Below are 17070 nucleotides of genomic sequence, written 5' to 3'. Positions count from 1 at the left end.
TGCTATCTTGTCGCACGTCGCTTTTTGACGTTCCGAAAAAAGCGGACCTTGAATAAACAAAAACGAGAGCACGCAATGTAAACAATAACAAACACATTTTGTTTGGTTTACCATTCAGTGCATTGTCCCGAAGTTTTGTTGCCGGGGTCCAAAGTTATAATTATAAAATGTTCATGGTAGGCAGGCATGTACGTGTGTCAAACGCTAGGTCAAACGCGTTCTGACCTGAAATCCCTTCGACCAGTTGTCACACTTACACCAATTTTCAGGGTGTGTCTAGATGTGGAGAGTGACAACAATGCTTTTGTGTTTTTATTGAACATCTCAGGAATGAAATCGAATTTTGGGGATAATGTGAGGCATTGTGAGCTGAACAAAATGGCAGTCTTAACTTAATTTTGCCCAAAATGCACGTGCGACAAGAAACTCTCAAGGAGTTAATGAGAGAATCTCAAAAGCGCATCAGTATTCCAGTTACACATTATTCTAGCAGAGCTGGTTCTGCCAGAATCCTACTAGAATGGTGGAACTTTTTTGCTTAAACGCTGTTAGCCTTTCGGAAGTCGCGTGTTTTGGCGTTTCATATAAGTGGCATGCCTCGGGGATCATGCCCTAAAATGCCCGCAAAATTCGACCATTTTGTTACATCCAGCCAAGCATCCAGCTCTGTTAGAATCCTGCTGGATCCTTGAAATTTCAAACATGGCCGTCAAACCACAGAGTAAGACAGAGTCACTACTGCCATTTGATGTTTGGTTCCATTTTGTGGTACATCGCAGGTACATCGCATGCCTGCTACCAGCAAACCTTATGGAGCCAAAAAATAAAATGACATTTCTTCGGACTGCTCACTCTGTGTTACTCTGTGGTCAAACGACCGATCTGGAATGATGCCTCCCAGAGCCTTAAGGCAAATGCCGTAACTTCTGTTTTTTTGCAGACACTAAATTGGTCGATGGCAAGCAAACTGTTGAGTTCAGAAATTAATTCCAGAGTTTTTTTTTGACAAGGTCGTATAAGCTATTGTCTTTCATATGTTTATAGGACCTATTCAAAAAAAAGTCGAGAATTTAAGTTGAACAGAAGTATTTCAAGAACTGGCGTCCCGTTTCACCTTAACAAAATGAAAAGCATCGAGCACACCCCTGCTGACGGAGAAAAAACAAAATTTGACAGTTCTCAAAATTCGAGTTCTCAACCAATGTTTACAAACGTCGTCGTTAGCGTCTCATGTCGTCATCGGAACAACGTTTTCTGCAAGTTTTTAGTGTTAATTTCAAATTATTTGAGTAAAAGTAGCAGTTTTTGAGGAGAAATGGTATGTTTTTGTAAAGATTATCATTTATATACTAATTCACTAATGTATTCCTTAAATTTCTCTCCCATCAACAGGCGCGAAACGCGGAGAAGGCGATGTGAGTATTTCACTTCACAATGTCGATTTTGTTTTGGTTTCAATCTGAATTTCTTTCCAGGACCACGCTGGCCCGGTGGCGAGCTGCCAAGGAGGCCGAAACGGGCAAGAACGAACGGCGGCCGTACCTCGCCTCGGAGTGCAAAGATCTGCAAAAGTGCGAAAAGTGGCGGTTGGAAATCATCCGGGAGATTTCCAAGAAGGTGGCCCAGATTCAGAACGCCGGTTTGGGCGAATTTCGGATTCGGGACTTGAACGACGAGATTAACAAGTTGCTGCGCGAGAAGCGCCACTGGGAGAATCAGATTTCCGATTTGGGAGGGCCACACTACCGGCGGTATGGTCCGAAGATGTTCGACGCCGAGGGGCGGGAAGTTCCGGGGAATCGCGGGTACAAGTACTTTGGTGCGGCGAAGGACTTGCCGGGGGTGCGGGAGCTGTTCGAGCAGGAACCGCCGCCACCGCCGAAGAAGACGCGGGCCGAGCTGATGAAGGACATTGACGCGGATTATTACGGATATCGGGATGATGACGATGGGATTTTGCTTCCACTGGAGGAGAAAGCGGAGCGACAGGCGATTCAACGGGCGGTGGAGGAGTGGAAGCAGCAGCGAGCGGGTGGGGAGGCAGGGAAGGAGGTCGAGCCGGACGAGGAGGACATTTACGGTTCGGACGCGAAGATAGCGTCGGATGAGTTGGCGAAGCAGAGCGAACAGCAGAAGGACGATCCGATGGGACTGCTCGGGCCGAGATTTACCGCGCACGTGCCCGTTCCGAGCCAGAAGGACATCGAGGCGGCACTGCTGCGCAAGCGGAAGCTGGAACTGATGAAAAAGTACGGCATCGAAGACGACGAGGACATGTAGGGTAAATAATACAAGTTATTTTTTAAAGCTAAACTGTGCAGGGATTTGTGATTGCTCCGAAAGCCATTGAAACGCAACTCGATCTTCTTTTTAGTAACACAATAGGTAGCTCAATGTCTTATTCGTCATTCAATATTTTCATTCACAAAGTTTGTTTTTTCTTCTTTTGATATATTAGGAGGGGCTTCTATATCTTATTTTTATACACACACAAAGCAGCTTTGCAGACTGCTCCAAAAAAAAACAACGAAAAATATCCTTTAATACTCTCTACCTTAACCACTTTCTCCGCGCCACTCAAAGGAATGCAACGTTCCTTCGCATTCGAAGCTTTGCAATATTGTTCGTTCTGGCTTCGAAAACGGCGTCAACAAACGGCAGGCTTGTCTTCCTCCACTGTAACTTAAATCTAAAACGATTCACTTGCAGTTGGCCAGCTGGTCGCTCAAACTTATCACCTGCTCCGTGAGCACGCTGATTTGCTCCTCGTAGTTGAGCCGGGTGCGGGCCTGAAACACACACAAAACACTTATGGAGTTGTTTATAGCAGGTTGAGGGAGGAATGTTTTACTAGTTCATCCTCGATGATCCGGTACCGGTGCTCCTCGTCACACTTGGCGTCCTCGCACTCTTTCAGTCGGTTCTTCATAATGTCCAGATGAGATTGCAGCCTTTGAGACTGTTAAATGGAACAGAAAATAGGGGTTCAATATCCTAACTACTCCAAGAGGTAGCCATTTCTGTCCAAATGTCAATGGCCGTGTATCAAAATCCATGAATTTTGACACCCAAATTGCCCAAACAATAGGTCTATTCCCATACTGCAGAATTTGGCAATTCTGCACGAAATCGGCAGCGGAGCGTTCCCGTACTTTTCTGCAAGCTCTAAATAAATAAAAAAGTATAAAAATTGAAATTACGAGCCATGGTTTCAACATTTTATTGAAAAAAGTGTTTTAAAATGCATTATACACCTGTCCAGTTGTTTAGCCATCATTAGTTGCCAAAAATATCTAAATATCGACGAAAATTTTATTTTTTGCGATTTTTTTTGCGGTGCTGTACATTGGAATTTCATAAAAATTCAAAACATTTTTAAACAAGCCCAAACAAGCTAAATATGATTATCAATGCAGAAAAATGCATTTTAGATTGTTTTCAGTTGATTAGACTTCTATTTTCATGATTTTTTTTTTAATTTTTTTGGAAAAATTTTTTTTTTTGCCCCCTGATTTTGCAGATCAATTATGAAGGTATTTTTTTTTTAATTCTTTAATTGTTAAATTCCTCAATTCTTAAATTCTTGTATTCTTAAATTTTTAAATTCTTATATTCTTAAACTCTTTAATTCTTAAATTCTTAAATTCTTAAATTCTTAAATCCTTAAATTCTTAAATTCATAAATACTTGAATTCTTAAATTCTTAAATTCTTAAATTCTTAAATTCTTAAATTCTTTAACTCTTAAATTCTTAAATTTAGAGGATTTTGAGAATTTTAACGAGGTCTTCTATTTTTGCACATCTGAATTTAAAAATTATTGATTTTTTTTTTGTTTTTTTTTTACTTATTGTTTAAATTATAATTTCTTTGCATTTACATTCTGAATTTTTGAAGTTCTGAACTTCTACATTTTTCAATATTATTTTTAATTTTAAACATTTTGAACTACATAATTTTTAATTATTTGATTTTTTAGGATTTGAATTGGTGATTTATTGATTTGTTTAATTTTCCTGATATAAATATTTGCAAAATTTCTCTAATACCTGATTTAATTTTATTATGAAGTTTCTTAACTTGAAAATATTAGTTTTTTGTTATATTTTTATTTATGATTTTTTTTTATTTCCGAATTTCTAAATTTATATTTCAAATATTCTGCTATTAAAACATATATTTATGATCCCTTATATATTAAATCTTTGCTTGCCAATTTTTTAAATTAAAATTGACGTACCTGCAACTCTTATTTCTAAAATTGTTTACCTAACGTAAAAGTGTTGAATTGTTTCTAATGTGTAGTTTCTACCTAAGCAGAATTAATTTTTAGTTACTTTATAAATGGTACATGCTTGATTTTTTTTTTTTAATAAAATGTTGAGTTGCATAGAACTACAAGTTCAAGAGGTAAACTTCTTTCAATTACTATTTTTGTCAACGCTTTTTTTTCCATGCATCGGAACATCCCTGAGGGCTCTTAGATGACTTTTACTCAGCCGTTTCTAACCTGTGGTACAACTCACCTCTAGTAAATGCGATGCCAGCTTCGACTCGGCCCGGCACTTGTCATGAAAGAGATCCCCTATACTCTTGGTGAACCGCTGCGTCAGCTTTTCCTCCCGCGATTCAAACTCACTTTGGGTTTGATTGTCCTCGGAGTTCCTGGAAGAAACCGAAGAGTGTCATAAAACATTCGACCAATAACCAATCCAGATCCTCACTTTTCACACTCTTGGGACACTTCTTCGCCCCTCACCACACCACTTGCGGACGCGGCCACTCCCAACTCACGGTGACTGGCACTCTCGACCTTGAGCAGCTCGTACTGCGCCCGCCAGTGGCTCAGTTCCTTCTCCAGGAACACTATCCTATCATCACAGTTGTTGTTCGTTCCGGAGCTGGCGTTGTTGTTGTGGTTGTTATTGTTGTTGTTGTTGCTACTGCCACCAACGGCGCCGGCCTGGCTGGAATTGCTGCTAAAGTGATTGTTGTAGTGGTTCTCCATGTCGGCCGTCACGCTCAGCCCGTCCTCGCTGCCAATCTGTCGAAGGAAAGTTGTTTGTAACTACAAACTTAGCTGAAAACCCGTCTCCAACCCACCGTGCTGGCAGCCTCGCTAATCTTGGCCTCCAGTTCCGTGTTTCTCAGCGCAAGCGCCTCCATCTCTTTGCGTAGCTTCTGCTCTAGCGAGGCCTGGTGCTGTAGTTCCCGGTTCAGCCCGTCCAGCCGCAGCTGGCACTGACCAACCTCGGCTCCTCTGTCGTCAAGTTGCGTAACCAGCTGAGCATTCTCCAGGATCTTCTTCTGCAGCTCCTCGGTCAACAGCTGGGCATCGACGCCGGAAGGATCCGCCGCTCCCGCTCCCGTCGAAGACTTTGACTTGGCACCACCCTTCGCGGAGGCCCGCTTGAATTCCAGCTCCAGATCCTCCTGCAGTTTGGCCACCGTCCGTTCGAGCTGTTTGTTCCGGAAGCCCAGACTGTCGACCTCCTGTTCGGTTTTGCGCAGGGTGGCTTCCTTGACGCGAAGGTTTTCCCGCAGCGAGGAGCTCTTGTTTTGCTCCTCCAGGACGGCCTTCTTGAGGACGCTGGCCTGGGCGCGGAGCTGTGCGGTGGAAAAAGCGGAGCAGATGTTATCAGCGGGGAAGACAGTATCATCGATCTATGAACTCCGGTTAATAATCGAGCCTAATGTCGGCGGTGAAATCAACACAAAAATCTCGGAAGGCTTCTTAAATTGACCAAAACAGTCTGGATGCACAACAACGACAACAGCGGTGAAGTGCTTACCAAAGCAGTCTAGATCCTGCCTTGATATCAGAATTGACCGTTTTGCAGGAGTAAATCCTCCAAGTGATGGCCGACGGGCCTTTTCTCTGGAAGGGCTGATAATTGTTAACCGAAAGCAGATACACAACATGATACGCGAAGACGTCGGCCACAAACCAGACCAAATTGGTACAATCAGCTGCAATGTATCGCAATTTGATAAATACGGATTTGTGTACTAAGATATTAGTATCAAGCATCAAGCGAACAAATCGCATTAAAAGAGAAACCCTTCTATAACCCTGAACTCTAGTCAAGTCATTCCCTCAATAGGTACTTGAATCATACGTCCGGAGTTGGAAACACAAAAAATGAAGCATGTATGTCGTGAGGATTTGATTGATTGTCTATTCAGGAAAGAGTTTGGTATCGTGGTTAGGGGCAGGGGGGGCAGAATGGACCATGGGGGCAGAACGGGCCACCCTTGGTTTTGGGCTTTAGAATAGATTTAGACCAACTGTAAGGAAAGGGTCTTATAAAGGACGTCAAATAACATCACCATACCGAAAACGACGTTTGAATTCATTGAATTTTTCGAATTATAAGCAAAAATGTAAATTTATTGAAAAACCTCGCAAATGTTGTTTATTTAGAGGTTTTTAAATAAGCTTTCTGAAAAGTTGGATTGTTTGAAAAAGTTCGCTCAATGCTTATAACGTTACTAGATGCTACTACCAAGGTATACAAACAACGACGGAACCTTAAAATCATTTAGAGGCTTGGTGGTGGAAGTGTTAAATAAAAATCCACTTGGGGGCAGAATGGACCACCCTTCTCCTGCCTTATAAAAACAATGAAAAGTTAAAAAATTTGAGCTAAATGGATTAGTTCACTCCTGGTAGCTTCACAAATCACGATTAACGCAACAAAAGTTGATTTTTTAGTTGTTTCGACGCTTAGTTGTAAAAATAGTGTATTTTTTCGACATATTTACACTATTTTCAAAAATCTTTGTTTTTTTAAGTTACTATTTTTATAAAAGTGATCAAATTTCCTGGAAACTATAATGGAAAGGTCCCTCAAGTAATTTCTTATCACCCTTCAACGTTGTATTAGAAGAAATGGCTTGTTTTCTAAGGTGGCCCATTCTGCCCCGCAGGGTGGTCCATTCTGCCCCGCACCCTGGAAAGTTAGTCGAAAAAACTTTTTTTTTAAAGTGGCTCAAAAATAGTTTTAATTAAAAAAATTTCATCAACCAAGTATACAACATTGAAGGGAACATCCCAAAGCATAAGCCTACTACACTGGATTCATAAATTTTTATGTTTTTCTATGGTTTTTGGTGCATTTCCCTAAGGCGGTCCATTCTGCCCCCCCTGCCCCTACTAGAGAGCCTATATGGAGTGGCGAAATGTTACTCTCAGGGTTCCAATCGAGCAACAAGACCATGCAGGAACAAGGTCAGAATCAATTTAAAATAATGTTGGCCAAAAACGATATTCATAACAATCACAAACATTTTAAAACTGTTGTTTATAATAACCTGATAGTTTTTGTTGTGTTTTTGCTTGTTCGGTTAAAAAACGTGATAGGTCCCTTGATTTAAATAATGCTGATTTTCCTGCAATTTGGCAATTGGCATAATGGACATTTGGCATAACGGGTTTTCAAGAAGGACGTTTGGCATAATGGACGTTTGGCATAATTGGTCCAAGACATCAGGGACGTTTGGCATAATGGACATTTGGCATAATGGACGTTTGGCATAACTCGTTCAAAAACCATCTAGGACGTTTGGTATAATGGACGTTGGGCATAATTATTACTAGATTTTTTTTGTTTTATTTTATAAGTATTTCTCATTTTCACGAATGAAAATGTATTGTTTATTTACCTTTTTTATATAACTTTAAGAAATTATCTCTATATTTTTTCCCCAATAGTAAATTGTTTCCTTTTTGAATAATTCACAATAAATCTTTTAATGAAATTTTGATATTTTTATTGAAAATTTAGTTTAAAGAAGGAAATATCTCTTGTTAGCTTTACATTTTCCCCTTTCAATATAATTAGCAATAATATTTTTTGAATAAAATTTTCCCTTCTTTTATATGAAATTCAACTTAAAGATGAAAAAACCTCTTCAAATCTTCGACAATTGAGCTGCTTTAATGCAATTTTCCCTTCTTTTGATCATAATTTAACTTGAAGAAGGAAAAATCTCTAAATAATCCACATTTTTCCCTTCCTTTTTTCGAATTCAATCTAAAGAACACCCAGAACTGGGCAGCACTCGTCCGACACGAGAGTAGCGGTAAGATTTACAGATACAGAGAACACAGTTCTAGATGACCGAGAGAATTATGCCCTCGAGTCCATTTCAAGAAAAAGTTCATCCTTCAAAACAAAAAGTGTTGTCTACGGGAATTGAGCCAGGGACCTTTAAAGACACAAGAGTAGTCAGATGTCAAAGTATGACATGTTGAAGATTTACTGTTTTAATTAATTAATGAAATTAATTGTTTTGCAGATTTCGATTTTACTTTTCTTTAAATATTTTGCAATTTAGTTTTTTATGAAATTTTCCCATATTTTTTATATACAACTTAAGAAGGGAAATTCTCTTATAGATGTTCTCTTTAAGAATTTCTATCATTTTTGCACATTTTTTCTCGGTTGCTTTTTTTGCAATAAAGTTATTTATGCAATTTTTCCTTCTTTTATTTATTTAAAACTAATCTTAAAGAAGGCGCAATTGTTCAAAAAAAAAAAAATGCTAATTAAATTGATTTTTTGAATAGAGGTAGGTGAAAAACATAAAAATAATGCGATTGTCAAACATTTGAAGAGTGGCAAAATGTGAATCTTTAAAGAGACTTTTCCTTCTATAAGTTGAATTTTATATAAAAGAAGGGAAAATTTCATAAACAAACTCAATTGTCAAATATTCAAAAAGTATTATTTTTAGAGATTTTCCCTTCTAAAAGTTGAATTTAAAATAAAAGAAGGGAAAATTTCATAACAACTCATTTGCCAAATATTTAAAGAAAGAAAAATGTACATCCCTTATTAAGGTTGAATATTAAAGAAGGGAAAATTGCATAAAAAACAATAATTGCAAAATATTGAAAAAAAAACAAAAACTGCACATCTTTTGAGAGATTTTACCTTCTTTTAGTTTTAAAATAAAAGAAGAGAATATTGCTTTAAAAATATTAATTGCATTTCTTTTAAGAAGAGCAAAATACATTCTTCAGGTTGAATTCAAAAAAGGAGGGAAAAGGGAAAATAGTATAAAATCTTTATTGCAAAATATTTAAAGACTGGCAAAACTTACATCTCTTTGTTAGTTGAATTTAAAATAAAAGAAGGAAAAATTTAATACAAAAAATTAGCTGCAAAGTATTTCAAAAGGAGAAAAATCTTAATATTATATGACACCCTCTTAAAAAAATTTGAATAAATTTATGAAAAAATGCATTTTAAAGCTTTATTAAGAAATATTCCAAAAAGGGGAAAAATACATCCGTGGTGATTATTGCATTCGATCGTAATACTACGATCGTAATTTCTCGGCTCACGATCGAGATTTCGCCATCGTAATTTGTCGATGGTAAGTCGTAATTTGTCGATAGTAGATTGAGATCATTCGATCGTAATTTCTCGATCTACCATTGACAAATTACGACTGACGATCGAGAAAATCTCGATATGTGTTTTAAAAAATTCAAGTTATTTCAAAATTTCAAAAAAAAACTAAAATCAAAACTTTTTAAATTTTTAAAAATTTCTAAAACTTTTAAAATTTCAAAAAAATTAAAAATTTTAAAATAAAAAAATTTCTAAAATAATTATTTTTTTAAACTTTCAAAAATTTCAGAAATTTCAAAATTTTTAAAAAAATTAAAAATATTAAAAATTTTAAAAATTTCTTTTTTTTTAAATTTAGGCCGTTGCAAATATTTTTCAAAGTTTATGTCAAACCCCCCCCAACCCCCCCCCCCCTCCCTTCAAAGTTGGCCTGAATAATCAGGGGGGGAAAATGAAGAAATACCGAATCGAAGAAGCCTGGAATATTTGAAGATTGAAGACAATCGAAGTTACCTTTTAACTATTTGGGAAACGAAATACATTCTGGACTGAACATTCAAACTGAACAGTCGCATTTTAACTACACTTTGCTAAGAGGTTATGGGCCTGCCCTAACCCAGAGATTGAAGAAGTTTCAAGAAGTTTAACGAAGTTCAAGAGATGTCTTTGAGAAGAACTCCGAACCGGGAACTTGAAGACCAGAACGGTGTTGCTGGAAATCAAGCCGGCAGAGGCGGACGAAACTACGGTGGTTCAATCTCGCTTCCTGCAATTGAGAAGTTGCGAGGCCGTGAGAACTACACTACCTGGTCGTTCGCGATGAAGATGTCGCTGATTCGTGAGGGAACCTGGTCCGCGGTCAAGCCGCGGGAAGGTCAAGTTGTAGATGAAGATATGTCTTTGCGTGCGTTGTCAGCAATCTGCCTCAGTCTTGAGACCTACAACTACAGTCATGTGGTGGATGCGGGCACCGCCGCAAAGGCATGGGAGAATCTTGAGAACGCTTTTCAAGATAACGGTTCAACCCGAAGAATCGGTCTGCTGCGACAGTTCACATCCGTGAGACTGGTCAACTGTGCCAGCGTCGAGGCCTACGTCGATGAAGTGATGTCGGCGAGTCAACGTTTGGCGGCGATCGGATTCAAGGTTGACGATTCTTGGCTGGCTGGTATCCTGCTGATGGGGCTGCCGGAGCATTACGAGCCAATGATCATGGGACTCGAGGCGTCCGGGAAGGCGATGTCGGCGGATGCTGTCAAGGCGAAAATCCTTCAGGACGTGAAGGTCGAACGGGGTCCGAGATGCTCGAACGAGGACGGAGCTTTCTACAGCTCGTCGAGGAATTTCCGGGCCAAGGACGATACCAGGAAATCGAAAGGACCAAAAGCTTGCTTTAAGTGCAACAAGGTGGGACACTTCGCTAACAAGTGTCCAGAGAACGTGATCCAGAAAGGACGGAAGCAGAAAGGGCTGTGCTGTATTTTTGCCATGGGTGACGTGATGACGAAGGAGTGGTACTTTGACTCGGGTGCAACTAGTCATATGGCACGGTCGGACCAAAATTTTTCGAATGAGGTGCCGATGAACCATGGAGTTGGAACAGCGAACAGCAGCAGTATGATGACCGTAGCGAAAGGGTCGGTTCTACTGAATACAAGCGAAGGTGAGGTCAATGTTGACGAAGTTCTGAAGATCCCGGAACTTGCAACAAATCTGTTGTCGGTAAGCGCAATTTGTAAAAGAGGGAACAAAATGGTGTTCACGGCGGACAAGTGCGAAGTCTGGTCGACGGACGGTGAGCTGGTGGTCACTGGAGTCGAAGACGGTGGGCTGTACCGGTTGGACAGACCGGAGAAATCGTTGCTGGTGAGCAAGATGGAGCTGTGGCACAAACGACTTGGCCATTTGAACGTGGGAAGCCTGCGGAAACTGAAGAAAATGGCTGACGGAATCGAGTTCCAGGACGGCGAGCTGCCAGATTGTGTCCCGTGTCTGGAAGGCAAACAAACTCGACAACCTTTTTCGTGTAGCAGTTCAAGGGCCACCGAACTACTGGAGCTGGTTCATTCTGACTTGTGTGGACCGATGGAAGTGTCTTCGCTTGGAGGAAGCCGTTACTTCATGACGTTCTTGGATGACGCTAGCCGGAGGGTCAAAGTCTACTTCCTGGAAAGGAAAAGCCAGGCGTTAGATGCGTTCAAGAAATTCAAGGCATTGTCTGAGCGGCAAACGGGTAAGAAGTTGCGTATCTTGCGTACGGACAACGGAAGGGAGTACGTAAACGCAGACTTCCGTAAGGTGCTGGAGCAGTTTGGGATTCGGCATCAAACTACGTGCCCATACACTCCGGAGCAGAACGGAGCGTCGGAGCGGTTCAATCGTTCGGCGGTTGAGAAGGCTCGGTGCATGTTGAACGAGGCCAAGCTGGGCAAGGAGTTCTGGGCGGAGGCAATCTCGACTGCAGCTTATCTGATGAATCGATGTCCTACACGAGCACTTGGAAAGATTGTTCCGGAAGAAGCATGGTCTGGAAGAAAGCCGAATCTGAAGCATTTGAAGGTATTTGGCTCTAGTGTCATGGTCCACATCCCTAAGGTGAGACGCCACAAGTTCGATCCAAAATCACGCAAGGGAATTTTCGTCGGATACTGTGAGGACACAAAGGGGTATCGAGTGTACGATCGAGAGACGAACGATTTCTTGATCAGCCGAGATGTCATCGTTGTCGGCGAGGGCGCACCGAGATCGAACGGGACCTGCGAACTCGTGAAAAAACCGGTTGAGTTCATGGAACTGCAGTTTGGACCAATCGAAGTCACAGAGGAACCAATTGCACGGATGGAGTTCGTGCGTGACGATGTGGAAGTTCTAGATGAGAACGCTCCACTGGCGGCACCTGTTGAAGCCTTGGTGGACCACATCGAAGTTGCGCTCCCACCGCAACTAAACAGACCAGCTGTTGAGCAGCAAGAGTCGAGGCGCAGCGGTCGGGAGCGCCATGTCCCAGGCAAGTACCAAGATTTTGAGTGTTACAATACGAATTCTGGCCGTGTTGTTTTCCCTCAGCCTTCCAACAACGTCGCGGAACTGGATGACCCAACCACATACGAGGAGGTGCTTCGACGCTCTGATCGAGATCTGTGGATTCGTGCAATGGAGGAGGAGTTTGCTTCGATTCAAGAAAACCGTACTTGGGAAATTGTGGCCAGGCCTCCGGACCGCAAACCGATTGGATGCAAATGGATCTTCAAGAAGAAGTTCGACGAACATGGCAACGTGGCACGCTACAAGGCAAGACTTGTGGCGCAAGGATTCAGTCAGAAGTTTGGAACTGACTACGACGAGGTATTCGCTCCCGTGGCAAAGCAGACGACGCTTCGAACTCTCCTGACTGTGGCTGCACGTAGGAAGATGGACGTTAAGCAGATCGACATCAAGACGGCATACCTATACGGAGAACTAGACGAGATCATATATATGCGTCAACCGAAGGGCTACGAGAACGGGAATCCTGAGGATGTGTGCCGCTTGAGGAGGAGCCTGTATGGACTGAAACAGGCAGGTAGGATCTGGAACAAGAAAATTACCGAGGTGTTGCAGACACTCGGTTACAAGTCGGCAGTAGCCGATGCATGCCTTTTTGTGCGAGACGATGGTGGAGATCGGTCGTTTGTCCTGCTCTACGTCGATGATATGCTGGTCGTCACCAAAGGAGAGGATGAGTACGAGCGTGTTCGGAAGCATCTATCGGAGAATTTCAAAGTGACCTGCCTCGGTGACGTGAAGCACTACCTGGGACTACAGGTCGAACGCAACAAGGATGGAACATTTATGTTGAACCAGTCCTGCTACATCAAAAAGATCGCTGAACGTTTTGGTCAACAGAATGCAAAACCGTCTGCAATTCCGATGGATCCTGGGTACCCGAACATGTCGCAAAAGGAGGAGAAACCGATGAAGAACAACGATAAGTACCATAGTCTCGTAGGTGCTTTGCTCTATGTTGCAGTATGTACCAGGCCGGACATCGCGATCACGACTTCCATACTCGGTCGTAAAGTAAGCAACCCAACAGAAGCTGACTGGACTGAGGCCAAAAGAACTCTGCGGTACCTGATCACAACCACGGAGATGAACTTGAAGCTTGGTGGAGATGGAAATCTGATCGGCTTTGCAGATGCTGACTGGGCTGGCGACAAGTCGGACAGGAAATCCAACTCAGGCTTCATCTTCCAGTTGGGGACTGGAACTATCAGCTGGACGTCACGGAAGCAGCAGTGTGTCACGCTGTCATCAACGGAAGCGGAATACGTGGCACTTGCGGAGGCGTGCAAGGAACTGCAGTGGTTGCTGAAGCTGATGGCTGATGTTGGAGAGGAGGTCAAGCTTCCGGTTCTCATTAACGAAGATAATCAAAGCTGTATCAGCATACTACACAAGGAAGGTGAGAACAGACGAACCAAACACATCGACACCAGATACAACTACGTTCGAGACCTGAATGCCAATGGAACGATTTGTGTACGGTACTGTCCCACGGATTCGATGGTGGCTGATGCGCTGACGAAACCATTAACCCGCGTGAAGCTGGAGAAGCTGAGAGCTGCGTTGGGACTAGGATTCTTCGAGTTCGAGGAGGAGTGAAGAAATACCGAATCGAAGAAGCCTGGAATATTTGAAGATTGAAGACAATCGAAGTTACCTTTTAACTATTTGGGAAACGAAATACATTCTGGACTGAACATTCAAACTGAACAGTCGCATTTTAACTACACTCTGCTAAGAGAAAAAATACTTTTTCGAAAAACTTCAAAATTTTAATAATCATATTTAGCATGTTTGAACTCGTTTGAAAACATTTTAAATTTTAATGAAATACCAATGTAAAGTCCCATGAAAAGCTTTTTTTTTCTAAAAAAAAAATCCGTCAATACCTCAATATTTTCAAAACTTGGAAAGCCACTGTACGCCTGTAAAATGCATTTTAAAACACTTTTTTCATCAAAATGTTGAAACCTAGGCTTGTAATTTCAATTTTTATATTTTTTTTTCTCGAGATTTCTCAACAGTAAGATTACGATCGTAATTTGTCGATGGTAGATCGAGATTTGTCGATGGTAGATCGAGATTCATCGATGGTAAGTCGTAATCTTACTATCGAGAAATCTCGATCGTGAGTCGAGAAATTACGATCGCAATATTACGATCGAATGCAATAATCACCACGATCTATTGAAAGAAAATAGATACTTGATTTCTTAAAAAAAAATCATCTTTTAAAGTAAAATTATCTGTTTAGAAAATAGGAAAAATAAGCTATAAATTATTATTCTTTACAAAAAATAAATACTAATTTAACAAAACAAAAAAAGCTAGCAATAATTATGCCAAACGTCCATTATGCCAAATGTCCATTATGCCAAACGTCCTTGATGGTTTTTGAACGAGTTATGCCAAATGTCCATTATGCCAAATGTCCATTATGCCAAATGGGGTACACCCGCCCAGATCGCATAATAAAGTGGAAAATTGATTTTCCGAAAAATGGTGAAGTTTTAGAGTTTTGGGTTCTTCACTTTTGGTTTGGTTGAAAATTAGGTTGGTTCACGATTAGGGTGATTTTGAAAATCTAACTTTTCAGGAATATTTTTGGAAATTTTTTTGTCTTCCAGAAAGTTGTTGGGCTTGCCAATCCAAGCAACTTTGTCGAAGACAATTTTTTTGACAAGTCAATTTGGATTTAAGGGTCAAAAGTTACAGCCATTTTAAGGTAAAAAAGATGCAAATTTGAAATTCAAATATCTCGAAAAGGCACAAGCCAAATTTTAAGCGCCAGGTTGCATTTGAAAGAGTGAATCTAGCACTACAAACGCTAAAAAAAAGTCTCTTCCTAAAAGTCTTTTAGGAAACATAAAATCTGGAGTTTTTTTTTTTAAAGGTCCAATAAACCAAATTTTCAGTTTTTGCTTTTTGGGTGTTTTTTTATACCCTTGACTCAAGGCCTTTTCAAAACAAACTCCAGAAATGTTCAGTTTAAAAAATTTATAAGATTTGATAAAATTTATCACTAAATTTGCACGCAAACCAAACACAACTTGTTCGTAATCCTACTTGCAAAGCCCCCACAACCACCGACGTCGTCAGTTCAACAACACCGGCTGCCGCCTGATAAGAAAACGCCGGCCACGACGAAATAAAACGCCCTTTTCGCGCTGATAAGGCAGAGCAAAAAGCCTTCCTTTCTCCGCACAATAAACCAGATTTTTTTTTTCTGCTGTGAACGAGTAAACAAAGGCTGTTTATTTTACCTTTGAGTATTCAGCTGCCAGCTTTTGATATTTCGCCGAAGTTTCCGTCGCTTCCGCCATCGCTCTACCGGGATGACTTCCAAAAGTTCCGTTTTCAATCGACGACGACGCTCAAATTCCGAGCTCAACCTCAAGCTTAAAACTGTTTGTTTTTCTTTCTCCTCTCGGCTTTGAATTGGTAGTTCAATTGCTCAATTTGATTACGACTTCCGCCCGTCGCTGAATTGCTTTGCTGTCTCGCGCATTGTCCACCGGAGCTAAAATTTCTTCGCACCGTTAGGGGAGAGAACCACTTTTCTGGAGCGGGAGGAGCCAGCCGGTTCTGGCAATCTTCTTGCTTCGCCACCTAATCCACTCAATTGTCCACAACACAGCGCCGTGAATGGCCAGCACGCACGGTTTAGAAGTGAAAATTTTCCTCTACTTCCAGGTTCCGAGGATTTTTCTTCCTCCCTTGTTGAAGTTGCAAAAAAGTGAAAACGAAAAACACTTGGCCGAAGTGAAAAAAAGTTTTCCTTTTTTTTCTTCGAAGGTTGAATGACAGCTGTCGACAGTAGACAGGCAAGGTTGCAAGGGTCAGCAGCAAGGTTGGATTCAAAAGAAAACTGTTACACAATAGCGAGGGGAGCGACGATTCTCTTGAAGCTACACCCTAACCAAAAATCATGATTTGATTTGATTATATCCCACTTTTCATACGAATTTTTCAGTTCAACCCATATAACCATTTTTTTGGTTCTAGTACCTGAACTCAGAAATTCGTATGAAAAAGTGGGATATTGAACTCAGCAAATCATGATTTTTGGTGAGGGTGTATTAGCACCGACAAACTGACGTGCCACCCCGAATTCAAATCTGACCGCACTTTCCTATCTTCCATCTCACTCACCCTAAGTGATCAGTGATTGTCAAACAGGCGATCTGACATATACGCAGCTGTTGTGGCTGAGAAACTCCCTGGAACAACTAAAGTACGGTATGCTGATCGGAAGGAACGCGGTCAAGAAATGTTGCGTGTTCTTTTCGTGACCCCCCCAAGAAAAGTTGACAGTTCGGTATGAGCGCGATTGAGGTTCTTTCGAGGAAAAAATAAAAAGATTAAAAATATTCAAAAGTTAAAATTAAATAGATTAAAAATGTTTATTCAAAAACTTTTAACAACAATTATAAACAAAATTAAGAAATCAATAATTGAACATTTCTTTTAAAAAAACAGAAAATTAGAAATTCTTAAATTCTAAAACTAGAAAAACTATAATTAAAAAATTATGTAATTATGAAATAAGGAAATTAAAAAAATATGTAATTATGAAATAAAGAAATAAAAAAATTAGGAAATTAGGAAATCAGGGAATTAGGAAATTTGGAAATTATGATATTAGCAAATTAGTAAAATAAAGA

General features: G+C 40.6%; 2 protein-coding genes across 2 annotated transcripts; one reads left to right on the top strand and one right to left on the bottom strand.

Annotated features, from left to right (window-relative positions):
• Positions 1–1197: 1197 nt before the first annotated feature.
• LOC120422019 (pre-mRNA-splicing factor ISY1 homolog) lies at positions 1198–2527 on the top strand. The gene is made up of 3 exons (XM_039585343.2): positions 1198–1318; positions 1393–1415; positions 1476–2527. The coding sequence occupies exons 1-3, from the start codon at positions 1316–1318 to the stop codon at positions 2278–2280; spliced, it is 831 nt and encodes a 276-aa protein (XP_039441277.1). The 5' UTR covers positions 1198–1315; the 3' UTR covers positions 2281–2527.
• A 150-nt stretch (positions 2528–2677) lies between these two features.
• Positions 2678–16208, bottom strand: LOC120422018 (flagellar attachment zone protein 1). Its single transcript, XM_039585342.2, has 6 exons — positions 15670–16208; positions 5103–5606; positions 4724–5043; positions 4526–4664; positions 2852–2959; positions 2678–2789 (listed from the first exon to the last, which is right to left on the bottom strand). Exons 1-6 carry the CDS (start codon positions 15727–15729, stop codon positions 2700–2702), a joined length of 1221 nt encoding a protein of 406 aa, XP_039441276.1. The 5' UTR covers positions 15730–16208; the 3' UTR covers positions 2678–2699.
• Between the last annotated feature and the right edge of the window lie 862 nt (positions 16209–17070).

This window comes from Culex pipiens, chromosome 1 (genome assembly GCF_016801865.2).
Source record: "Culex pipiens pallens isolate TS chromosome 1, TS_CPP_V2, whole genome shotgun sequence".
Classification (NCBI taxonomy): Eukaryota; Metazoa; Arthropoda; class Insecta; order Diptera; family Culicidae; genus Culex; species Culex pipiens.
Note: the sequence above shows the minus strand (reverse complement) of the source record. Positions and strands in the feature narration are given on the sequence as shown.